This window comes from Pteropus vampyrus, unplaced genomic scaffold (genome assembly GCF_000151845.1).
Source record: "Pteropus vampyrus isolate Shadow unplaced genomic scaffold, Pvam_2.0 Scaffold45, whole genome shotgun sequence".
NCBI lineage: Eukaryota > Metazoa > Chordata > Mammalia > Chiroptera > Pteropodidae > Pteropus > Pteropus vampyrus.
In genome coordinates, this window is record NW_011888826.1 from 6,950,659 (window position 1) to 6,976,873 (window position 26,215).

General features: G+C 44.8%; 1 protein-coding gene across 4 annotated transcripts in view; it reads left to right on the forward strand.

Moving 5' to 3' along the window:
• The window catches only part of CHD7 (chromodomain helicase DNA binding protein 7), a 125,085-nt gene that overhangs the window by 87,682 nt on the left and 11,188 nt on the right, over positions 1 to 26,215 (forward strand). For all 4 annotated transcript variants that reach the window (XM_011359192.2, XM_011359193.2, XM_011359194.2 and 1 more), the window contains 18 exons: positions 1,851 to 1,994; positions 2,313 to 2,568; positions 8,049 to 8,259; positions 8,783 to 8,978; positions 9,275 to 9,442; positions 9,721 to 9,900; positions 12,692 to 12,802; positions 12,892 to 13,097; positions 15,739 to 15,938; positions 16,121 to 16,280; positions 20,511 to 20,600; positions 21,077 to 21,180; positions 22,520 to 22,649; positions 23,056 to 23,128; positions 23,286 to 23,343; positions 23,995 to 24,223; positions 24,440 to 24,648; positions 24,774 to 25,442. In XM_011359192.2, the coding sequence (XP_011357494.1) occupies positions 1,851 to 1,994; positions 2,313 to 2,568; positions 8,049 to 8,259; positions 8,783 to 8,978; positions 9,275 to 9,442; positions 9,721 to 9,900; positions 12,692 to 12,802; positions 12,892 to 13,097; positions 15,739 to 15,938; positions 16,121 to 16,280; positions 20,511 to 20,600; positions 21,077 to 21,180; positions 22,520 to 22,649; positions 23,056 to 23,128; positions 23,286 to 23,343; positions 23,995 to 24,223; positions 24,440 to 24,648; positions 24,774 to 25,442 (3,394 nt within the window). The remainder of the gene's footprint in view (positions 1 to 1,850; positions 1,995 to 2,312; positions 2,569 to 8,048; positions 8,260 to 8,782; positions 8,979 to 9,274; positions 9,443 to 9,720; positions 9,901 to 12,691; positions 12,803 to 12,891; positions 13,098 to 15,738; positions 15,939 to 16,120; positions 16,281 to 20,510; positions 20,601 to 21,076; positions 21,181 to 22,519; positions 22,650 to 23,055; positions 23,129 to 23,285; positions 23,344 to 23,994; positions 24,224 to 24,439; positions 24,649 to 24,773; positions 25,443 to 26,215) is intronic.

The following is a 26,215-nucleotide window of genomic DNA, read 5'->3' on the forward strand; positions in this document are numbered from 1 at the left end:
GTCATTTATGGTCTTCACTGTCCTCCACAGGACCTCTAGGAAGCAGAGTCATCTCCTTGTCCTTCTCTGGCAAGGAGGGACTTCTCTGGAGGTGGTAGGAGTTCTTCATTGATTCCATTATCTCATCTTTCATTGTCAGGAGGCCTCACACAAATTAAGAGAGTCTGCTGAAATGAAAGTAAATGGACATCACTCCATCAGAGCTAAAAAGAATGGTAACGTTTTCAAGCCAAAAGCCTATCTGCTGGCATAGTGGAGGTTGGAAGTGATAAGCTCGATAGCCGAGTCTCTCATGTGATGCTTTGGGAGAGGCGGTGCATTAATCCTGTGTTATTTCATAGCTACCTGCTTTCGAATAGAAGCCTGGTTCTACTCTACTGCTCACATGAAAACTTATAAAAGGGTCACGTGTGTAAATGATCATTTGGTGTAACTGGCTTTAAACAGCCTGTGAGGGGAAGCCACATAAAAATGGAGTTTCTTTCCTTTTTTAAAATAAGTTTATTTTGAAATTAATAAGTTAAAAGACTTTTCCTGACGTATTTGGTTAGAGGTTCAGAATTTAACTCAGTAATAAAGGACGTGAGAAGCTAGGAGACGGTCTTCGGTCTCAGTGCAGCTCTTTCACTGCGGTGACTCTTCCTAAATTTGTGACAGCATTTTTTTTTTTTTTTTAAGTCTCGGATAAAGTAACTCAGGACTCGAGTATTTCGGGGTTGTGGCCCACGTCACCCACCAATACGATTACACATCAAAAAATCTCAAATTGATTTGCAGACTCTTTACTCTTTATGAATTTAATGAGTCTGAAGATGATGGTGGTCTATGTACCTTCCGAATGAGACCTCTTTGTTCATTGACAGATAAGACATAGTAGATATTAAGAAAATTAGCATGTCCTTAGTTATATCATTCACCTTAGTGTTTACTGAGCATATACTCTCTGCTTGGCCAGCAAGTCTTGTCAGATTCCAAGTTATGTCAGAATATTGCTTCTGAACCTACTAGAAGGTATGATCACTTTTTGAAATAGTTTCGAAAGCTGGACTGTGTATCAGATGGCCAAAGCAGAAGACAATCTAAGGCCCTTGAGATTAATAAACTCACTGTCATTAGGACTGATCACTGCCAAACAGCTCCTCCACGTTGGGCATGTAGAAGTAGAAGAATAAGGGTACAAATGCGTAAGGAAAGCTGGAGAGAGAGCTCGTAAACAGGAAGAATTGTTTTAAGAACCACCTAACTTGGTTCAAAGAGACAAAGTTAGAAATAGCATCTGTTAAAAAAAAAAAGTGATTGTGGTATTTAAAACCAAGCTGACCTCTTTGCTAGTTCGACATTTTTGTAGAACAGAATAGTTTTTTCTGTGCTGTTGCATATAGAAGAACTTCTTTTGTCTCCAACGTGAGTCATGCAGGAAGCAGATGGGGAGACGAGAGTGCTGTTGATGTAAAGAACAGAAAGAGTCGTGTAAGCTTTATCTGAGTCTAGGGATTTTAGGAAAAGTCTTCAACTTTGGTGGGGAAAAAGCTTTGAGACTTAGGGGACTCATGAAGCCATGGCACCGAAATACTGACCTCGTAACTCTAGGAAGAGACGAAATGACAAGACACATTAACAGCGTCGGCACAGTTTTAGAGAGGCCCCTCCACATATGTATCTGAAGCAGAGACCATGTTTTTTTTTTTTTCTTTGAATCTCCACTTTTGTGCCTAATTTCTATACTTTACACAGGGTGGGTGCTGAATTAATGTGTAGAAGTAGGAGCATGGTTATTGAGAGAGAGGCTTTGGTTTTCAGGAACTATTTTTGTTACGATCTGATCAGTTGCTTGTCCTGTATTCCTGTAGGAACACAAAGTGCTGCTGACGGGGACCCCACTGCAGAACACCGTGGAAGAGCTCTTTAGCTTGCTTCATTTCTTGGAACCAAGTCGCTTTCCTTCAGAAACCACCTTTATGCAAGAATTTGGTGATCTGAAAACAGAAGAACAGGTACTTATCTCGTCTACTTTGTATTCCAGTCATGTGACTGACGATTGACCCATGAAACGGCAAGGGTTTAATGTTTACCTATTTAAAAATATAAATTATATCGTTTTTTTCTCCACCCAGTAGATACGTGAGCTTTCTAGCGCCTTTCCTCATTGCACTTCTGTCATGAAAGATTAGTGCCTTCAGACCCTTTACTGGGCTTTGACAAATGAAAGCGAAAGGGAAATAAATAGGATAATAATGATTTTTCATGGTAGATATGTTTTCACATGCAAGCAAATCATGATACCAGTATTTACTTAAGGTCCTTTTCTTTAGGTGCAAAAACTCCAGGCTATTCTAAAGCCAATGATGTTGCGACGTCTCAAGGAGGATGTAGAAAAGAACTTGGCCCCCAAAGAAGAGACTATTATTGAAGTCGAGCTAACAAACATTCAGAAGAAATATTACCGAGCCATCCTGGAGAAGAATTTTACATTTCTTTCCAAAGGTGGTGGCCAAGCTAACGTACCTAACCTTTTAAACACTATGATGGAATTACGGAAGTGCTGCAATCATCCATACCTTATTAACGGTAAGCTTGGCCGTTTGTAAACTTATTTAATGACTATCAAAGCACCGGAAATCCTTTTCTCCCTCCAGACTGAGGATTTTATGGGTTGTAGTCATTATTGTATCCTGTCGTCTGAGTGTGAGTATCACTGGCTTCCTATTCTTTGTGATGCCTCCTTCTGTAGTGGCTCCTGCTCATCCGTGAAGCAGGACCTCACCTCACCTTCCTCTTACATCCTGGCATCTATGTCTCACCTGATAAAAGGAGGCATTAGTGCCCCATGGCCAAAAACCATCAAAAGTGCTAACAGTGAAAGAGAAATAGCCCTCGATGGAGATATTCTTGCGTGCACATGTTCTGTCTCTCCCTCCCTCCTTCTCTCTGTGTGTGTGTTTAAAGCAGAGAAGTTACAGAGGAACTTTGGTTGGAGAAAGCAGATATTAGCTGTCTCAAGACTCTGTAGGAGAAAATTCCTCTCAGTCTAGAGACCTTTAGCACCTATTTCCTAAGAATGAGAGATTATTTTAAGGCTTGGCTAATAGTTCGTCCCTGTTACTAATGAATACTTTATGATTTTCCTGTTTTCACAACTAAATTGATAGTGTTATATAACCGATAGGAGTAAAAACCTGTATTATATACTTGCAGAAATCATTAAAGGAATTAATATTTCATGCCCGTGATGCGTAAGATACTCTGGAGAATACAAGAGCCATCAGTTTGTCAGGATGGAGCCGAGGAAAGCCGTTAGCGGTGGCGTTGAGACAAGCCTACGCGGTGGGAAGGGTTTTGCCAGTCAGGGTTAGAAAAAGGAAGGGCATCATGCTGATGCAATAACCCGAGCAAAGAAAAGGAGGCGCGAAAACGAAGGGGAACTCGCCCAAAGTGTGAAGTCCATGGGAATAATCGTAGGACGGTGAACCTAGACGTACTGGGACCCTGCCGCGAAAGCCTTAAATGCCGGGTAATGGAATTTTGGCTTGAGTCTGTAGACGTTGGAGAACCACGGCTGGTGTTTAAGCTGAGAAATGATTAGAAATGTGATTCCAGATGATTGATCTGGCAACATCTTATAAAACAGATGGGAGTCAGGAAAGACAGACAAGCAGAACAACCAGCTAGGAGGCTATTGATATAGTCCAGACAGGAGTTAATACAGGTTAAGATAAGGTGGTGGCCGGCTAACTGGAGGTGCTTGTGCACAGTTATAATTGGCCAACAAAACAATCAGCTTTTTTCCAGGAGAGAAGGAACAAAGCCTGGTTTTGTCTTTATCACAATCCATGAGGTTCAAGGGCAGCTAATTTAAAGAGTTCCTAATCTTTCCTTCTTTTATAACTTACACGTGGATCAGCCACTTCAGATCCAGAAGTTCCTGTTACTAAATGAAAAATGGTCCGCACCTGGAAGACAGTCTCAGCGTAGCACCTAAGGTCATTACTATGGTGTGACATCAGTGAATTTCCTTTTCAAACTTTGCGCTTCTGCTTTGTCTTCTAAAGAGGGTATCATGTGTGGTAATTATATGTTTAATGCTGCCAACCTGCTAAGCACCATGTGTTTGAGAGCCTGTACGGCCATTATGGTGAGTGTCAGCCAGCCTGTTCCTGAGTTGGGGAGATGGAACTGGGGCTTTGAGCCATCGATGGTATAAGTAAGGACACACACGCGCAAGCGCGCACACACACATGCTTGCATTTACTATCTGGTAAAAAAAAAAAAAAAAGGAAATCGTAGCCTCCAAGGGGAAGAAAAGGCATTCACAAAAGAGATTAAATGCTGCCAGCAGGACGCATGTGAAAGGGATGATCTCAGCAGTGGTTGTTAGATATTCACTCCCAGCTCCATCAAGTTTACCTTGTTTGGTTACATGCTAATTACATGCATTGAGTATTGTGAGGTGGGCGTTCCCCCAAAACACAGCTGGTGGGTTTTTCCATAGCTGATTGCTCTCCAGGGTCATCCTGTATGATTCATTGTTCTCCAGGAGGCTCTTAGGACTTCTCAGGTTTGGATCGGTGGCAGTTGTTCTAATTGGTCACACCTCGAAGTCAGCTTTTCTGTCCTTATAACAAGTTAGGAAGTGTCTGTTAAGCAGGTATGCTTATGTGTCTTTATGATGGGAAATTCTAGTAAAAAAGAATCTCAAGCACACATGTGCGTGCGCGCATGCACACACGCGCGCGCGCGCGCACACACACACACACACACACGGGGTTAGGACTCCCTGGATAACTTAGGTAGGGGTCGTGTTTCACAGAGCTTGCTCCAATCCAGCACTGCCCATTCTCACCACAGCCTGGAGTGGAAGGTTTTCTGAAGCCCATTCTGCGCACATTTATTGAGCAGATACAGGGAAGTTTTCAATTTGAATTTCACGCTGAAATTCGTATTGGTCGTGGCAGAGTAAAGCAGCCCCAGTCAAACTAAAGTTTAGTTCAACAAAGCACATTTCTGTAATTGTGGAACATAGAAACAACTAGCGTATGTTGAGTCTGGAAACATAAGCAAAGCAGAAGGAAAAAAAGAGAAGTGATGGCAGAACCCAAACTGCACATACATGAGAAATATTTGAATGAGTGTTAGCAGCAGCGCTTAAAGGCTTGGAACTACAGTATTCGGTGTGCTGTGAGCACTTGATCAGCATTGCTAGTCAGCGTCGTGCTTGCTAAGAGTTAAGTGGGTAGTATAAATGGAGTTACTGTTACTGTTAGAATAACAAGCTTTGTTAGAATGGGGTGTTTGACTTTACATCTCTATGCGAGAGTAAAAATAATGTCGAAAACTCGGTCAAAGCCCCCTCATGGTTAGGGGAGACTTGAGTTATTTGTTGTTATTGTCAGGAATGGAGAAATGTAGTGCATAGTGGGCAAAAAGGAAACAGGACTGAAGCTTACACGATAGAATGAGTTTCAGAGAGAAAATAGTAACTTTTTTCCCCTGGTAATCTTCAGAAGAAAATAATTTCTTGTTTGTTTGTAGCTAATATAGCTAGACAACATTGTAGTACTGCAGTGACTGTTAAAGTGGACACAATTCCACACTTATTTCAAGTTGTCACACACACACACACACACACACACACACACACACACACACACACTTTTAAATGTAGTACAAACAGTAATTTAGGGCACTGCCGACAAACTACGTATTTTGGCTTTTAACCTATTTCCAATTCATTTTCTCATTGATATTTACCATCTAACATCAAGGTAAATCTAATTGCTAAACTTGAAAATTTGGCTGTGGTATCAGAAGGTAAAAATTGCTTTCTTCCCCAATACCTTTCATACCCTTTCCCTTCCCTTCATCTGGCCATAATAAATATAGTGCTAAAGGAATCATATAGGAAATATGTATGCTGATGTTTTTAAATGAAGTATTATTGGCATAAACTGGTTGCCACTTTAAGAACCTGAATTCATAACAAAGAGCTGAATTGATTAATTCAGCAGTAGTTTTTTGTCTGGTGAGAAAGAATGTATTTTATTTTGGCTATTTATAAGATGATAAATTATTGATGACATTGAAAAAGCAAAAAAGTTATTTTTCTCATCACTGAATAAATTTAAAATGAAAAAATTTCTGCTAATTCGACGGAATTATTTGTTTTCAAATTTTTTACTAAAATGATTCAAACGTGTCTGATTTGTCAAAATAATTATTTCATTTTTGAAAACTTCATTGACCATTAACTTGTTTTTAACTAAAACACTATCTTTGATGATGAGTTATAATTTTAATAGGACAAAAAATAACTACCTAATATTGTTGAGAGTAAAATCTGTCTCTTCCTGAATGCGAAGAGTTAATGGTAAAAGACCAAATGTAATATATGGACTTAAATCTATTTTCCCTATTTGCCAAGGACCTTCTTGTCTTGAATCTAGAACCTAGATTTCTAAATTTTATGTTTTGAAAAACATTATTCCAGAACATTTCTGCTAATGCTCCTAAACAACATTTTTAAAACCCTTTCCTGGTAAAACCTTTGCCTTTATTCCCACTTAGAAGAAAATCTTGAATATTAGCCTGTTATTCATGTGGAAAAGCGGGGGAGACACTAGCAATTCTGACCCAGCGGCATTTTTCTGCCAGTCCCCCTTCATAAGAAGTAACAGTGTGCTTTGCAGAAGGCCTTAGTGCCTGGTAAAGGCGTTAAGTGACTTTAATCTGTTCTCAGTAAGATTCTTTGTTGATTAATAATTAATAAGCTGTATTTCTGCATATGACCATGTCATAACTTAATTTCTACAAGCGCCCTTAAAATGGAAATAAGATGGCACTTTTGCTCCATCTGCCGCTGTTTGCAGAAGTACTGTGTGAGTGGCCGTGGTGGTCTAACTAATCTGAACTTTAAAACCCTTTCAAGGTTCTGTATCCCCATCTCGTATCCCCATCTCGTGTATAGTAATTAGTGCACATGTTTAGAACTAGTGGTAAGGAGAATAGTTTTAAGTTTCCGGCACAGTTTAAGGCTGGGAACCAACCCCATCAGATGGATTTGTTTGCTTCTATTTTCTGAAGAATAGGTGACTGTGTCCCTCCTTCGGGAGAGGAGCTGAGCATGGCAGTCATGCCCTGATTAACCCCAGAGGTGGGAGGAGGCCAGACCGATGCTGCATAATTCCAGTTAAGCCACCTAAGCAGTCGAAGGAAGCTTAGCCTGCCGCTTCCTGGATAAGCATGTGTTTGGGGTCAGGGGAGGAAGCAGTGAGGAAGACGCCATGCTCCTGAGGCTCCTCTCTGATGCACTCAAGTCTTTGAACAAGCAGAAAAAGGCACAGAAGTTTTACGTGAAACAGAGTTTGTTTTGTTTTATTTTTAAAATTTTAAGAGCTTTGCATAATTAAGGTAGAATTTTTGTACCTTATGAAATTATCAGATGAGAATGAATATGGAGGGAGATTTAGAGATTTCAATAGAAGATGCGTGTTCAGATCCCCTTAAAAAAATCCCTGAAAGTTATCCTGAAAAATTAATTCCCTCTTGTTGCAGTCCCTTCATTGTATCATTATGCAATTATAATCACAAACTGCTGCCCTTACGCTGTATTGTTAGAACCCTATCCCCTTGTTCCTTAGTTTCGGAACAGATTTTGTTGTTTGTGTTTATATTCAGCTGGTAAACAGTTCATTTCTTCAGCAATTTAGGTTCCAAATTTTCTGTAGGTATCTGGCCCTTGGCTTGTTTTTGCCACTTCTGGCTTGACAGTCTGTTGTTGAAATTCAGTTTCTACAATCAGCAAACATTTGTTTGTTGGAAAATGTGTTTTTTTCCCTCCAAATGCCTAAATGTGTTGTGCTTAAAACTTTGATCCCTTTTGTACTTTCCTGGTTTTGTGCAGACCTAACTTGAGTAAGTGGATGAATTCACGTTCATAAACGAGTTTAGTATACCGGTTCCTACAGTTTGCAGTGGGTTTTGAAAGCAGGTTCATTGTTTTTAGTAATAAAAACCTTTTACAGTATTCACGCTATGCTGTCCAATCTCTGCAGGTGCTGAAGAGAAAATTTTGGAAGAGTTTAAAGAAACACACAATGCAGACTCTCCAGATTTTCAGCTCCAGGCGATGATCCAGGCTGCTGGCAAGCTAGTGCTGATTGACAAGCTGCTGCCAAAACTGAAGGCTGGTGGCCACAGGGTGCTTATCTTTTCCCAGATGGTGCGCTGCTTGGACATACTGGAAGACTACCTCATTCAGAGACGGTGAGGGCCACAGTACCACGGGATAGAAGGGAAATAAAAAACGACCTTTCCCAGGTCCCTACATGGTTCACCTCGAAGTGACATTTATGATAGAGGGGACTGAGTAGGGAAAATGTGTTACGTCTTTTTTAAAAAGCAATAGATGTGCATGACATTTATTCTGTATAGTGACTATGGAAAGACTCTGCATGATTTTGTGGGCAATTTTGTTTTCCATTTCTTTCATTTGACTAAGGGAGAATGCTTCTTCCCTAACGTTGAAATTGTGTGTTATTTTACAGTTAGAGGTGTCAGCTGTTTTTAGGGTTTAGATGTTTCACTGGAGAGGAAGTAAAATAAAATGTAGTTTTGGGGCATTCAATCAATTGTATGAAAAACTACAACAAAACCTATTTGCAATTATTTCTGATAAATAATATTCTGTTAAAATATGTCGCAAATCGTATTACTTTCCTAAAAATTAAAAAAACAAGTACATTGTAGCCATTTGTCAGGCCTACCTGTTAATACTGACATTTTCCAGGTACCCATATGAAAGGATCGACGGCCGAGTAAGAGGCAACCTTCGCCAGGCAGCTATTGACAGATTCTCCAAACCTGATTCTGATAGGTTTGTTTTCCTCCTGTGTACACGGGCAGGAGGTTTAGGCATTAATCTAACTGCTGCTGATACCTGCATCATCTTTGATTCTGACTGGAATCCCCAAAATGATCTCCAGGTAAACATGCAAAAAAATCTTACTGGTGCTTTTTTTTTTTTTTTTTAAATAAAGTCATTCTACTATGACAGAGAATCCCCCATCAAACCAATAAATTAAAGTCATGTAGTCACTCAGGCGGTGTCCCATGATACGGGCAAATGAACCAACCAGTAATCAATTTATTAATAATGTAAAAGTAATTTCTTTGTATGTTAACCCTCTTTTACACTGCACCTCTGTTTATTGGAACAGATGCCGTCATAACTGACAATTGAGTATTTCTTTGGTAGCCATTAATTTCCCTTTTCTTCCAGGCTCAGGCTAGATGTCATAGAATAGGACAGAGCAAATCTGTGAAAATCTACAGGCTGATTACAAGAAATTCTTATGAGCGGGAGATGTTCGACAAGGCGAGCCTGAAGCTCGGTCTGGATAAGGCCGTTCTGCAGTCCATGAGCGGACGAGACAGCGCTGCGAACGGGGTGAGCCGCACGCACCCCGCCCACCGTGCTCGGCCCCGCCCACCGTGCTCGGCCCCGCCCACCGTGCTCGGCCCCGCCCACCGTGCTCTCCGGCCCCTAGGCTGACAGTGAGCAGTCCCCCAGCATCCGATTGCTTTTTAACCACAATATTTAAGCAATATTTTGACCTCTCATTTCCTTTGTTATGATCAGGTTCCCCCTCTTTGAGGAAAACAAAACGTTTGCTTAGTCTACAGACATTTCAGTTTTAAATTATTTTAAATATTTCTCTAAAACAGGTACAACAGCTTTCCAAGAAAGAAATAGAGGATCTTCTACGGAAAGGGGCCTATGGTGCACTCATGGATGAGGAGGATGAAGGGTCTAAGTTCTGTGAAGAAGACATAGATCAGATTCTCCTCCGGCGAACCCACACCATCACAATCGAGTCCGAAGGGAAAGGCTCCACGTTTGCTAAGGTGCGAGCTGAGCTGGAGGCAGGTTTTCTGTGGGAGTGCAGTGGAGTTCACATCCAGCACCTTGTAAAGCACTCGTGTGATGCATGCGTAATGTTTGCTTTATATTTCGAATTAAGTAATTATTAACTCCCCGTGGAGCCCCTAATGCATAAAACATTCTTTGTTTGTGTTTTGGGTTCTGTTCTATGTACTTGGCACCTGGTGGTCACCCTCGCCTCGCCCTCAAATATGCCTCCCCCTGCCCCCCAGGCTGACCCTTTCCCTGTGCCTTTGACCCTGCTCCCTCCCCTTCCTGAGATGCAGGTCACAGCAGCCAGGGCGCTTCTATCCGAAAGAGCTCCCCTGTCTTTAACTCCGGCTTCAGCTCCCTAAGTCAGTAAGTCGTCTCTCACAGCTTAAGTCCACAGAGGCATTATTTACACCAGCTGTCTCTGCTGCCTCCCTTTCTACTTATTTTTCAACTTCCAGCGTGCACCCCTCCCCCACGTCTTTATCAGACCAGCTCTGGAGAAGGTCACCACTGGCCGAGAGCCCCTTCTGAGGCATCACCTGCATGTGGGTCCACCCTTCCACACCCAGGCCCACTCTCCATGTTCATTTTTAACGTCTGTATTGAAATGTCACTTGCCACAGAGTTCACTTATTGGATGCCTTTACTGTATTTACAGATGTGTGCATCTGCCACCACCTCTAAGTTTAGAACATTTCCATCACCCCGGAAGGATCCCCATGCCCGTTAACAGTCAGCCCCCCTCCTCCCCCACCCACACCCCAAATCCTCGCAACCATTAATCTACTTTCTGCGTCTACAGATTTGCGTACTCTGGACATTTCCTATAAATGGAATCATACAACATGTGGTCTTTCGTGTCTGGCTTCATTCACTTAGCATAATGTATTTGAGGTTCACCCATAGCGGAGCATGTGTCAGTAATTCCTTCCTTTTTATGGCCTGAGCTATGGTCCATTACATGTCTGTATCTCATTTCCCAGTCGATAGTGGACATTGGGGTTTATTAGTTAGTTGGTAGTGAAGTGTTGGTTATTATAAATAACGTGAACATTTGCATACAAGTTTTTATGCGTTTCTCTTGTGGATACACAAAGAATGGAGTTGCGGGGTCATGTTAACTCCATGTTTAACCTTTGAGCAACTTCCAGGCCATTTTTTAAAGTGACTCTACTGTTTTCTTTCCCACTAGCAGTGTTTTGAGTTTTGTTTTCTCCACATCCTCAGCGACAGTTTTTATCGTCTGACTTTTTGAGTATAGTCATGTATTAGTGCGTGTGAAGTGATAGCCCACTCTGGTTTGATCTGCGTTTTTCTGACGCTGTCTTGGGTCCTTCCATGTGCTCGTTGGCCACATGGATATCATCTTCGGAGAAGTGTCTATTCTGATCCTTTGTTCATCTTCTGAGTTATTTGTGTTTTTATTATTGAACTTTAAGAATACTCCGTATATTCTGGATTAAAGTTCTTCATTAGGTAATGCAATCTGCAAATATTTTCTTCTAGTCTTAATGGTGTTTAATGTTAATGAAGCGCAGTTTACTCATTTTTTCTTTTATCATTTGTGATTTTTTTGTGCATTGTCTAACTTAAGGTTACAAACACTCGCTCCTGCATTTTCTTCTAAGAATTTTATAGTTTTCACTTTGATGCCGACATTGACAGCCGTTCTGAGTGGATTTGTGTGTGGTGACGCTGTGAGGCAGGGTCCAGCTCCCTCCTTTTGAATGTGAACAGTTGTCCGCGCTGCTCTTCTCTGGGCTCTGCGACTCAGCTTCTCACCGCCTCTTTTCAGGTTCCTTCCTCAGTCCTCACAGGCACGTCCAAGTTTAGTGTGTGCAAAGCCACAGCTGTCTTCCCTGTCCCTCCACCCTCTGTGCATGCACAAGCGCGCACACGCACACCTATTTGCTCACCTGTGTACCACCATTCAGGTGCCAAAGCTGGATGCTGACATTTTCCCCGGCTTCCTCCTCCTCTTCCTCCTCCTCCTCTATGTTTTACATCCACTCAGATTCTGACTCCTTCAGTTTTGCCTTTTAAAGAATGATCTTTATTCCTTTCTGCTAGAGCTGTTTTCGGTCTTCATTATTTCCTCCCTCAACTGCAGTAGCCCGTCTACACTGTCCTACCCTCCAGGCTCCGAGACACAGGTGACTTTGGACAGGATCGTGTCCATCTCGAGATTATTCCCACTTCCAGAGAATCTACTGCTTCCTTGGGACAGAGTTCAGACTCTGCTAACAGGACACGCAGGGCCCTGCTTGACTTGGCTTCCGCCCGCCGCACCTGCTCGCTCCTTGGCCACTCTCCCTGACCGCCCTTATCCCCAGCCACGTGACTCAGTCGATTGCCTTTCTTCTCCTCTGTGCCTTTGCACATGCTCTGCCATGAATGTTTCCACATGCTGTCTTGTTCTTTGAGCTTTAACAGTCTGATCCGGGCATTTTCTGAAGAGCCTGTTCCGCCTTCCCAGCAATGCCTTGCCTGTGCCCCCACCGCCACCCCTGCTGGACCTCCGTATGTCAGTTGCACCTGCACAGACCTTTGTTACCTACCATCAGTCGTGCTGCATGGTCATCTTTTGTTTCCTGATCTGTCTCAGCCCCTGGTCATTGAGCTGCCTGGGCGACGGTCTTCATCCTAGTCCCATCCACCGCAGCATCTGGCACGCAGTGGACGAACGCATACATGTTTGAGTGAATGAATAGATGAAATCTGCTTTGCATTTTACCTCTGAGAAAAGCATCTCAAAGTAATGCATACTTTTTTCTCCTTTAGGCCAGTTTTGTCGCATCTGGAAATAGGACAGATATTTCCTTGGATGATCCCAATTTCTGGCAAAAGTGGGCTAAGAAGGCGGAATTGGATATTGATGCCTTAAATGGGAGGGTGAGTGAGAGGTTCCATTTAAACTCTATCTGATCCAACCCAGAGTCGCATTTTCAGAAGTCGCGAATATTATCCGCCATCTTTTGTAGAACAACCTGGTTATTGACACTCCGAGGGTGCGGAAGCAGACCAGGCTGTACAGCGCGGTGAAGGAAGACGAGCTGATGGAGTTCTCAGACCTGGAAAGCGATTCTGAGGAAAAGCCGAGCGTGAAGCCCCGGCGGCCCCAGGACAGGGCCCAGGGCTACGCGAGGAGCGAGTGCTTCAGAGTCGAGAAGAATCTGCTCGTCTACGGGTAAGCGAGACGGAGACGCCTGTGAAAATCAGAATTTTATTTTAAAAATGGTTAGAGTCCCTATTTGCATAGGAAAACAACGTTCGTGTTTGGGTTTCTGTGACTCCCCGTAGCATAGCCAAGTGAACTGGGCAGCACCTCTGACGGCGCCCGCTTTGCTGACAGTCCTCAGAGTGGTTCAGGTCCTCGTGGATCTGAAGGCACACAGGTTTGTCTCTTAAGGAGTTATGTCAGATCCAAATTCACTTGTTGATTATTAATAACTCAAGACAGTCTCAAAATTACAAAATCTTTTTTTCTTTACCTTCACATAAAGTTTACAGCTATAGTAATCTTTTAGTATATTTTGTAATAAAAGTTTATTAAAGACAGTCATCTCCCTTGTAAAGCTCTTTGAACTCATCTGAAACATGAACAGGCAGTCATTTCAACTCTCTGAATGTGTCGCCTCTGAATCTCTGTGGCACCCCACACAGTGCTTTGAATGTCAGGATGCTCAGCAAAAGTCTGAATCTCTAAATAAGAGTTCTCTAGCAGGCAAATTCCATTCAAATAAAAAAAAAAAATGCCACCAAAACAATATTTCTATTGATCTGATATTTTATCTTTGATAAATTTTTTCCGGTGGAAACCATTCTGCTTACGTGGCAGACAGGCTCTTACCTGGCCTTTGTCTCACCTGTTGGCTATTTCCGTGGGCACGCCAGCTTTATTCTGTGAGGTCAGACCTCTTCGTGTCTTTCAATGTGCCACACTCTTTCAACAAGCCCTTCCCGCCGCCTGGAACCAACCCCACCCCCAGCGCACAGCCTCGATCTGCCCAACCTGTCCTGTCCTTGACATCCAGTGTACCCTGCACTTGGAAGTCTGAGCTGCACTTTCCGTTACGCACATGACTTCGGGTGGTTGGCTCCTGCTGCTGAGACCCAGGAAGCAGCTCCTTGAGGACAGGGCTCGCTCTTTGTGTCCTCGGAGCAGAGTGCAGTGCCAGCAGACACATGATGAGCGCTGAATCAGTCTATTTATGGAGTAAATGAAGTTGAGCTAAGGTCCATCCTATGTCTCAGTAGCCGTGTCCCTCCCACTAATTATCTGCCGGCCGAGCATCTTTTCCTGTTTGTTCTCACATGGCAGAGAGACTTCCCGCGTGAGCCCTTTCCTCCGTGCACTTTGCTTCCATGTTTCAGCCTCATGCTCAGAGTTGGGAATTTTGCTGGTAATTTTAGAAATGCGACATCTTGATAACTCTTGAAGCTCAGAAGTATGTCTGGAGCATACGGTCTGTTAGTACAGCCTTGGCCGCCTCCCGTAGGCATCACTGTATATCGAACACCTACTTGCACTCGGCACTGTGCTAGGATACTACTCTCAGACACCAGGGACCTCATGAGCAGAATCGTCGCAGCGCCGTCTCAAGGCAAGCAGGTGAACAAGTAGGCATGCGGTAAGCTGCGATGGTGCCTCGACAGGGATGCTCTGTTCAGACGTCTCCTCTCCTTTAAGACCCAACTCAGGTGTTCTCTCCTGACTTCCAGGGCTTGGGAAATAAAAGAAGGAATTCCATATAAGGTGCCGTGTATAGTCGGTGACTCGGTGGGTGTCATGTATTAGCCAGGGTGAGAGGGAGTGCTGAGCATCAGGCAGGGAGGAGGAGAGAGTTTCCAGCAGAGAGAGCAGTGTGTCCAAAGGCCTAGAGGCAAGGGCCAGCCTTCGATCTGAGGAACAGAGAAGCTCGTAATAGCCAGAAGGGACCAGGCTGGGGTGAAAAGCAGAGCCTGTTGGGCCAGCACTGTGCTCCCCCCTGCTGAGGCTCCCCGCTGTGCACGGCTCTCAGTGGAGGTCAAGAAGAAGGCAGTGGAGTGGCTCGTTCCTATCCTGAGTACCACCCTGGGGGCCTAGTCAGCCATAGCGTGGGGAAGACGCAGCTCAGACAGCATCCATGAGGAGCACAGTGCCCAGGTGCAAGGGCACAGCACTGCGTGTAGCGTGGGACTGCAGCCCTAGCTAGACAGTTCGGGTTCGGCGGTGTGCCCTCTGTGCCCTCTGTGCCCTCTGTGCACTTCTGTCCACAGTCCTTTCTCCTGCCCCTTTCACGCGAGGCCCTGACGCTTGGCCGAACGTTTTTCCTGAGTGCTGTCTCTTGTATTTGGAATTAGCACTCCCTGTTTCAAAAGGAAACTTGACCATGTTCACAGTCTTTCATTAATTACTGTGGCATCCCTTTGGGGTGGGTCAGTGCGGCCACCCTCCTGAGCACCGCATCCTTGACCTGGGAGAAGTCACTCGCACCCACCTCGTGCACCATGCATCTCAGACGCTTGGTCACCATCGAAGCATACAAGCCACGTCGGAGTGAAGCACGATGTAACGTGCCCAGATCCCGCTTACTTTCATGTCCTAAAAGTCACTGCCACTGCCCGAATCTGACCGAGAAAGCCCATGTCAGCCCTGTGGGTGTTGCTTCCGTGGCAACATCCGCGGAATGGGTGCTTTTAACTCTCGACCCTGGGGTTGCATTCCCGTCACCTGATGTAAAATTACTAGTTTTGACCCAGGATTTCGTAACTCTGCGAGCTGACTGAAAGCCTAGGCCCAGATCGAAAGTGAGGCACCATCTGCATGCTGGACATTTGCTTTGCAGTTGGGGACGGTGGACAGACATCCTTTCCCACGGACGCTACAAACGTCAGCTCACCGAGCAAGACGTGGAAACCATCTGCAGAACCATCCTCGTGTACTGTCTCAACCATTACAAGGGGGATGAGAACATCAAAAGCTTCATCTGGGACCTCATCACGCCCACGGCTGACGGCCAGACGCGCGCCTTGGTCAATCATTCCGGTAGGTCTGCTTCGTGCTCTTTGTGCTGCGGGGTTACAGACACCTGCCGGGTACCCTTGTGGTGCAACCTGGACCCCGTATTTCCTTGTCTTGTCTGTCGAAATATCTGATTCTGACACTGTAATTGGGGTTGTAAAAAGCTGCTTCGATGATTGTGATTACTGTGATTATTATGATTCTAGGTTTGTCAGCCCCAGTGCCGAGGGGAAGGAAGGGGAAGAAGGTGAAAGCCCAGAGCGCCCACCCAGTGGTGCAGGACGCTGACTGGCTGGCCGGCTGCAACCCGGACGCTCTGTTCCAGGAGGACAGCTACAAGAAGCACCTGAAGCACCACTGCAACAAGTAGGGTTTCAAGGGCTGGTTGTGGAGAGCTCACTCTGTCCTTAAACACACACACACGCGCGCGCACACAGACGCACACACACCCCACACACACGCACGCGCACACACACACACAAAATTAAGACCGTTAAGCTGAGGTTGCTATCTTTGCACAGCCTTACTGTTTTTCTTGAATCATACCGAGTCACATGACAGCATTCCTTCAGATGACTGATTTTTACAATTGTGATAAAGATACATAACACAGTTTTTTAATTTTACTATTTTAACCACTGGTAAGTGTACAATTCATTGACATTAATTACATTCAAAATGCTATGTACCCATCACTACTATCTATGCCTAAAACCTTTTCATTGACCCAAATATAAACTCTGTATCACTAAACAGTAACATGCTTCCCCCCAACCCTGTGCCTCATCCCCAGGCCCCTGGCAACTACCGTTCTACATTCTGTCTCATAAATGGGCCTGGTCTAGGTGCCTCGTAAGTGGAATCGCACAGCATTTGTTTTTCTGTGTCTACCTTATTTCAGGTTGAGCCATGCTGTAGCTTGTACCAGAATTTCATTTCTTTTTATGGCTTAGTAACATTCCATTATGTGGACAGACCCCATTTGGTTTGTCCGTTCACCTGTCAAGAGGCCTTTGGGTTGATGGACACCTTTTGACTATTGTGGATACTGCTGCTATGATATTGTGGGTAACTAAGTTCTAACTGGTACGTGTCAGGGAATCGTGGTTCGCTTTATATGATCCTACTTTCAACTGACTGTTTTCAGCGGAGGGACTGGGAAATTTACATGTTATTGTTAGCTCAATAATACCTCAGTTGCTGGGTCCTTTTTCTCTTACCTATGAGCTTAGAATCATATTCCTTACCTTTATTTCTCTTACCTATGAGCTTAGAATCATATTCCTTACCTTTATTTCCAGAACTGGATTATATATAATTGAAGAATATTGAATCTAAGTTTCTTTCATCGCTTAGAGCTGTGTTCACTGTCTCCATCTTAAACGAACACGCGCACGTGTTGACTCCTCTCCTGCTCTGAGCGTGCGTTATTCAGCACCAGTAGCTCGCTCCGCCGCTGAGCCACGCTCCCGCTTCCGAGCTCTGTGCGGCCGTGGGCAAGTTTCCTAACCCCTTCAAGACTCGCTTTCCATGGCAGTCAAGTAGAGCTCAGCAACAAGATTTCACTTGGATGAGGCAGGATATAAATAAATATATGTGTATCTCGCTTTTTAAAAGTAGCAACCAGCGTCTGAGCATATAACACTGCACCATGCCGAGAGCTTCATGTGGGTTACATCTGAGCTGTCTCACATGGATAGCACTGTTTCATCCCCATATACCTGACAAGGAAACTGAGACTCGGTGCTTAAGGTCCCTCAGCTAGTTAAGGGACAGGGCCGGGCTGGGGACCCCAACCAGACCAGGGGGGTGCCTTGGCTCTTCCCCATCCACCTCCGAAACCTGCCTCCTCCTCCGGGCTGTCTCTCCTCCTGGAAGGTAACTCCTGGAGAACACCCGCTGCCCCTGGCCCTGCCGACTAATGATTCTCATTCCTTTTAAATACAAAGGCACTTTCAGGGCCTACCTTTGACTGCTCTCTTTAGATTTTGACAAACAAGTATTTTCCTTCTTGAGTCTTCAAAACGATTACCTCAGACTATGTTGGTGCCTCAGAAACGGTTTCGTCGTTACTGCTGAAGCAGAATAGTTCTCCCTGAAATCCTGCCCCAATTACAGCTGTTAGAAGACTTCTGTTTCCTTGCGGTCTGTGTGAACTTGGGGTCAGTAGCCTTCTGAGTTCTGGATTCCGAGCAAACCCTAAGTGAAGTGGTTGAGTGTGGGAGCAGTGGCTCTGGTTCCCGGATCCCAGTGTGGTGGTGGTGGTTTTTAATTTTCTATTGTAACGTCAGTGACAGACTTTCGTAGAGCACCCTCCATACTTGGTGTGCGAGATGTAACTGGCCTTCTTCTCACCTGCCTCCTTGGTCTCAGAAGAACTGGCGGTGCTCTCCACCTCCTGTCTGGGACAGGCAAGCGGTCCAGTTCTTCCTAGTGTCTCACTCCCTGAGATTCCTCAGGATCGGAAGTGAGGAGGTGTGCTAAGTGGTAAGAGAGAAAATAAGACCCAAACTGAGGACTTCCTAGAAAACAGCTGGCCGGTTAGTGCTCTTCAGAAGTTTCAAGAGACAAAGGCAAAGACGGAGGAACTGTAAAGGAGGCGAAGCGGACAGGACAGTGTAGTGCCATGTGCGGCCTAGACTGGGTGCCGGACCAGTAAACGGTCACTAGTGGGATAGCCAATGAGAGGTGAACGAGGTCTGGGGACCCATCCTGTCCCGTCTGACTTCACAGGTGCAGATTCCTTCGGGTCACAGCCCACCTCCCGTCCACCTCGATACCCTGCCGGTACCTACCGTGTCTTCCCATAGGGGCACTGAGCTTGCCAGTCGTGTTGGTTTGAACTTTTTCCTCTAGAAAAAAGATGACATTAACAGTTAGTTCATAAACGTCTCCATGTGACTAAAATTCCTCCTACACTAATAAACTTTACCTCCCACCAAATGAAAGAGAAACCATTAGGATCCCTGCCACTGCACTGAGTCGTGGTGAATAAGAGAATCCAGCCCGGGCTGGGAGGGTGTTTCCTCTGCAAGTTCTCAGAATGGGCCTGAAAGCTCTTCTCTAACCAGAGAAGACAAAATGTGCCAGCCACAGAGACCCATGTTGTCACTTTTCCTTTTGCCGGTTCGGTGGCCCAGTCAATTTTTCATCTTATCAAGAGAAAGAAATCTTAAAAAAAAAAAATGAGTTATCCAGAATGAGTGCTTAGCTTGGAATGTATTCAGATGTTTGCAGCCTCGCACTTTGCCTTTCTAGAGCCAACACTGGCCAGGAGAAGATCCTGGTGGAGAGGGAGGAGTGTCGTGGGGTACCTACTCATGCGTGATCAGGAGCAGTCTGTTTTGGTGAAGCTGTCCCTACTTGTCACTTGATATTTTCAAGGCCAGTTACCACATCCTGAGAGGCAGTGTGAAGTGGTGAATGAAGTCAGAGGCCTAATTCTGAGTGGTCCACGCTCAAGGTGACTGTGACCTTGGCTATGCCACTTGTTTCTATTAGCTTTGATTTTCGCTTTTGTAAAATGGGAACGGTAACTTTTCCCCCACTTCATCATAGGGTCATTGTGAAGCGGCAGTGAGCTGGTGTAGTAACTGCGACATGTTGGTTGAGAAGTGTGTACCACACTGCTCAGCTGGGGAAGCAGTACTTGGTATCATCATTTACTCACGGCCGAGGAGGCAGCACCCAGGGCTGTCCGGCAGGAGACTTGAGCACACATAGGCCTTTGGGATTTACCTGGTGGGCTTTATTGAAAGAGTTATGTTTGAGGCCATCGAGGAAGTCCAAGTGAGATTAAAAATCTGGTTCCTAGAATTCCAAGGGTTTTTAAACACCGATTCCTTGAAAATGACTAAGAACTTCAATGAATTTGACATATTTTAATCTCCTTTGTAATGTTTTATTATTATTTTTTAAGCTACAACTTAGGCTTCCGGGTAATGTAAACTACAAGGAATAAAAAATGTTTAATTAATATTCCTTAAGGGAGAAGAGCGAGGGCCCACCCCGGCCCACCCCGGCCCACCCCTGCCCACCCCCATCGCCATCTTCCTTTCTCGGAAGCAAAGTTGTATAATCTGAAAAACCTGACATTCCATATTGAGGGTTTATTGTAAGGTAGTAAAACCAGATTTTATATCGCGTTTATTCCTACAACTTCTGATGTGCTTCCAAAAATGGTATTAAGGCAGCAGCTGAGGAAATTTTATGAGATAATGAAGCAGAACAGTTACTGAAAGCCATCTGCTCAGTTGTTTACAAACTTGCTTCAATACTTCAGAGGCAATGGTAGGGTACGTGTCTAAACTTCACAAGCTGCACTAGGTAGAACTAAATGAAGTGCGCCTGGGCTGGGCTGAGCTCGGTCCCTCTCTGTGCAGTGTGAGCGGTTGCCAGGCAGGCCTGTTGGAAGCCAGCAGAAAGCACCACACAGAGGTGATTATGTGCCACCATCTGTCACGCTTCAAGCCTACCATACAGCATGGCTAATCAGCCTTGGCAGGATGATGGATGAACAGCAGCAGCTGCCAAAAGCCACTGTTGGCAAACAGTCCTGAAGTTAAGAACTTTTCCCCCCTCCGTCTTCCTCTCCAGGGTCCTGCTGCGTGTCCGCATGCTGTACTACCTAAGACAAGAAGTTATAGGAGACCAGGCTGATAAGATCTTAGAGGGTGCCGACTCAAGGTTAGTGCAAGCGCACGTTGATTCTCTACCTCCCTGTGATAACCCGGGTGGTCAGAGAACATCGTGGATTATGTTTCAAAACCTTCATAAACTATTAGTAGCACATCTCTCTCTCTTTTTTTTTTTTTTTTGGCATCTTGAATGCAGTGCTTGTCCTGTGAGCTTAGGGATGTGATGCGAATCGGGAAAAACTTGTTTGTATGTATGAGTGTACATACAAAGAGGTGTGAACTAAATCACTAGTGTTTTGAGATGACCTTTAAAATGGGACACTGGGTGATGAAGTTCATTTCTGGTCATGGTGGAAAGTGACTGACTTCTGCCCTTTCTTTTAACCTTTGCTCATTCCGCTCCACGATGCTCAGGTGCTTATTGTGGGAAGAGGGCATGGGAGTGTATGTATTATCTTCATTATGTGGAATTCTTTTTAATACTGGTATTTGTTTTAAGTATTACGCAAACGGTTGTCTTTATAGTGAGGCAGACGTGTGGATACCTGAACCTCTCCATGCTGAGGTCCCTACAGATTGGTGGGATAAGGAAGCAGATAAGTCTCTCCTGATTGGAGTGTTCAAACACGGTGAGTGACGTTTCTGTTGGACCACATCTTGACCATGTGGCTTTGTCTTTATTTAGAGCTCTTTGCATACTCTTTTCCAAAGTCATAATATTAATGAGGATAGTTCCAAAGGACTCTTGGCGTTTACCATTTTCCTGCACTAAAAATCTAATATGAACTGTAAATATCAGATGCTGTTTTTGAATGTTTGTTGAGTATTTGAGAAGAAAACATTTCTTTCTTGGCTGTAAATAAAACCAAAACCATATTTGTTTTAATAATAGCCAAATTGTCCTATAGCTCTCCCTAAACTTTGCCTCCAGCACGGCTCCCCTTGCCGGCTCTGCCAACCCGTGTCAAAGTGGACGGTGGGCTTAACCTCTGCTATTAATCTGTACAAGTGCCTCCTGGGCTTTGTTCCAAGCAATATTTCACAAATGTCAGTGCTGAGAACTCTCGGCTCCCCTGAGTGGGATGCAGCCTTGTTAACTTTGAAAGGCTGGGGATGCAGAACTGGCATGATATATACAGTGAGCGATTCCTGATTATAATCCCAATTCTCTGGGGGTCGCAGAGGTATTCTCAGCAGCCCAGCCTGACTAAAGGGGAGAATGATGGCTTATAAAACCTTTCATGATTACAGTTTGGCTTGCGGCTCTACAGCAGTTAGGAGCGGTGTGTTGTAGTACACATCCTAATTGAATTGTGCTGTTCTGCCTATGTACTGCCGCCGCGTTTTGTGAGCTCGGCCTAAAAATCATTTTCCCGCAGTGCACTGTTGGGATCTGCCATTTCCCATCTAGTCAGCTCGGGCAGTCAAAAAGCAAATTGCAGTTTGAAAACCATAGAGGGAACGGTGTCATCTTACTGACATGCATCATCCTAAACCTAATAAGACAGGTTCGCTGGCCTTACGAAGACAGGGGTTTTTCAGCCGGTGGTGCAAGTTCCTGCAGGACTGGAGCTGTTCACCAGGAGAATGGGGTGGACTCGGAGAGCCACTGCAGGGGTCAGGCAGGGACATTACAAAGCCTTTTAAATGTCAAGCAAAATTAGATCTTGGGGAAAATAAGGTCAAAAATCTTCCTTGTCATCTTGCAGTTATTCAGAAGCTGTGTTAGGAGTTGCGATCATTCCGATAACATCCCTGAAATGTAAATTGGCCCCCAAAATCTGCCCTGGAATTTAGGGTTCCGTAGAATGCTCTACTAAAATCAGGTTCTTTTAAATACAACATAAATGGAAATCTCGATTGAGAAATAAATAGAGTTCTTGTGTCGTGGTAGCATGTGAGTGTGTCAGTGACGGGCCTCTCTCTGTTTCTGTGTGTGTCTTCTGTGGGCTGCTGGGGCTGGCACAGGCTACGAGAAGTACAATTCCATGCGAGCTGACCCCGCACTGTGCTTCCTGGAACGAGTCGGTATGCCCGATGCCAAGGCCATAGCTGCCGAGCAAAGAGGAACAGACATGCTAGCAGATGGCGGTGATGGGTAAGAAGGACATTCTAAAATTTTAATAAACTTCATGTCAGCGTCACATCGATTGGCGGCGTCCAGTTCTTACACTGCGCTGCGCTCTGTGTTGCGCCTGATTTGAACTTCGCGACGTTTTCCCGTGCAGTCCGTTGGTATATCGTAACGATGATTTAAACGTGGTGTGTTATCTGGATGATCTGAAACTCATCTGTCTTTTCCAAACGACGAGAGCCCCCTTCCTCCCACAGCTCCCCTCCCGCTGCTGCTGCGCTTTTAAACACAGAGAGAGAGAGAGAGAGAGAGGCTTTTGACGTCGAACCCAGAATTAAAAGTTGCATTAGGCAGATTGTTACTCTTCCCCAAGACCCCTTTACTCGCTTGCTTATCAGTGTGATTTAAACATTTTAAATATTTTCTATAGGGGAGAATTTGATAGAGAAGATGAAGACCCAGAATATAAACCAACCAGAACACCATTCAAGGATGAAATAGATGTAAGAACTTGAATATATTGACTTTTAGAGCACCAGTAAAATGTTATATACCCATATAAGACTTGTTAAACTTTATAAATAATGGCCTAGTCTTTAAAAGATAGAGCAACATGAAGCTCTAAATTAATATAGTACTGTTTCTTGCTTTGTTTTCAAGGAATTTGCAAATTCTCCTCCAGAAGATAAGGACGAATCCATGGACATGCGCACCACAGGTATGGCTCCGTAAAAGCTCGCAGAGCAGAGCAGACGCGCTGTGCAGGCGTCACGTGTCAGGGACCTCAGCTGCTCTGTGACAGTGCCTCTCAGTGTGTTTTCATCTACAGTGACTCAACTCTTCTGTGAATAATTTTAATTCTTCTTTATTGTTGTTTTTTTTAATGATTTTTTGGATTAAAATTTATGCATTTGGTTTATACCAGTTAGTGAAAACTTAAGCATCTTTAGAAATATATCTCTTAGGGATTGGGCATTTGCCAAATATCTGAATGATTGCCAATTCTATAAAAAATACTGACCTTTTGCCTAATGTAAAACCGTTAGCTAACAATTATGTGATCTTTTTTTTTTTATGCAAGATTATTATATTACAAGAGAGGAAGCTTACAATGTAGTTTATGGTGTAAAGTATGTTTCTTTATGTAAGATTGATGTCGACTTGTTTTTTTCCCTTAAGGAGTTAAGAAAGACGTAGTTTATAAATTTCATACTATTATTCCTTATTTATATTTTAAAAATGAGGGCACCATGATGCCCTTTCTCACACTGTCATTTGAATGTTAATGAGTCATCTTGTTTTGATGGAAAATCCTGTGTATTGCAAGATTACAGCTACACATTTCAAAAATATTTTTCCACTTCCCCAGGCAAGCACAGTGAGAGTAATGCTGAGTTAGGCCAACTTTACTGGCCTAACACCTCAACCCTGACCACCCGTCTGCGCCGGCTCATTACTGCCTATCAGCGCAGCTACAAAAGGCAACAAATGAGGCAGGAGGCTCTGATGAAGACTGACCGGCGGAGGCGGCGGCCTCGGGAGGAAGTGAGAGCGCTAGAGGCGGAAAGGGAAGCTATAATATCCGAGAAACGGCAAAAGTGAGTTTTTTCAGGGTTTTACTCAACCCCTGGTACGATCCTCTCCTCTCTGCTCTTTTAGGCCTGCAGGAGGCAGGGGTCACACTCAAGATAAGGACCGTCCAAACAGCCTGTCTCTCCACCCCCAAAATAAGTACCGTGTATTAAGTTTAGGACAAATAAACTTTAAGCCTCTTTACTCAAGTACGGTTCAAGTCAATGTCTTCTTTCTAATAGGTGGACAAGAAGAGAAGAGGCTGATTTTTACCGTGTGGTATCCACGTTCGGGGTTATTTTCGACCCTATGAAACAGCAGTTTGATTGGAACCAGTTTCGAGCCTTTGCCAGACTGGACAAAAAGTCCGATGAGAGTTTGGAGAAATACTTCAGTTGTTTTGTGGCCATGTGTAGGCGCGTGTGTCGAATGCCCGCCAAGCCAGATGATGGTAGGTCCAGCCAGTCACAAAAGTTCTATACCGAAAGGCCAGTCAAGTGAAAACTAAGAAAGTGAATCATTTGAAAGCCTCCTTTGGTTTTTCCCAAGCAAATACGATTGTTCTCATGTTTTCAGAACCGCCCGACCTCTCCATGATCGAGCCGATTACGGAAGAGCGAGCCTCGAGAACCCTGTACCGCATCGAGCTGCTCCGGAGAATACGAGAGCAGGTTCTTCACCACCCGCAGCTGGCGGACAGGCTGAAGCTCTGCCAGCCGAGCCTGGACCTGCCTGAGTGGTGGGAGTGCGGAAGGCACGACCGCGACCTGCTGGTGGGCGCCGCGAAACACGGGGTCAGCCGGACGGACTATCACATCCTCAACGACCCCGAGCTCTCCTTCCTGGACGCGCACAAAAACTTTGCGCAGAACAGAGGGGCAGGCGCTATATCATCCCTGAACCCACTGGCGGTCGGATTTGGCCAGGTTCCTGCCGTCATCTCATCCGCTCACGTTCAGGATGAGAAGGGGACGGGACAAACGGAAGGCAAAGTGGAGGAGTCTGAAAACGCAGCTGCCCACGACAAACCTGAGGGGAAAGAGGAGGAAGAAGAAACCGCCGGCGGGGAAAAGGACAGGAAGCAGGACCGCGAGGCTGAGGCCGGCCCCGTGAAGAACGAACTGAAAGCCGCGGAGGTCAGTGCGGACACGGGGCCCAAGTCTGTGTCAGAAAAAGGTTCTGAAGAGGACGAGGAGGAGAAGCTGGAGGACGACGATAAGTCCGAAGAATCTTCCCAGCCCGAAGGTACTGCCTGGCCACGCGGGCCCCTCTCCTGCCACTCTGCAGTTGCAGCATGTCACGTGACAAGGGCTCTCTCTGTGTTTTTCAGGGGTAATTAGTGTACATTTTCTCCCGTGAAGGGATGCTGTCGGGTTGTGCTTAGACGTTTGTTCTGCTCTGATGTGGCATGGAAACATATTTCCAACAAGTTAAACTCTCAGAAGAGTTTTACGGACACAGCAATTTCTGGGTTAAGGATACGGGTTAACTTTATAGTTGCAGTGTCTTAAAAATGACAGGCGATTTTTATTTGGACAATTAAATGTGGGGGAGAAGTGTCATCTACTGAGTATTTACTGGTAATTATTTTAAGCAGTTGCTTAATTTATTTCGTTTTAATAAAAAAGTGAAGGGTAGGACATTAAAAATAACCAGTGTTTCCCTAAGTCACAGGGAAAGTCACTTGTGCTGTACCAGACACAAGTAAAAATAAGGCGTATCGTCCAGCTCTTCTGCTGGAGCTGGAACTTTGAGCTTAGCCAGCCGTTTTTCCTACGTGGAGGGACTTGGGCTCTTGAGTCAGAGACTTGGTTGTCATTCAGCCTCCTCCGAGATTTCCCTGCACAGTGTCAGATGTCCAGTGACATAACCTTCCTAAGCCTCTGCTCCTTCATCTATAAAATGGGAATAACCATCTCCATGAAAGAGCCGTCACAAGCTTTAAACGACAAGGTTTACAAAGTGCCTAAGACCATTGTAGCTATATCGTGGGTACTCAGTAGAATGGAGCGTTGGTA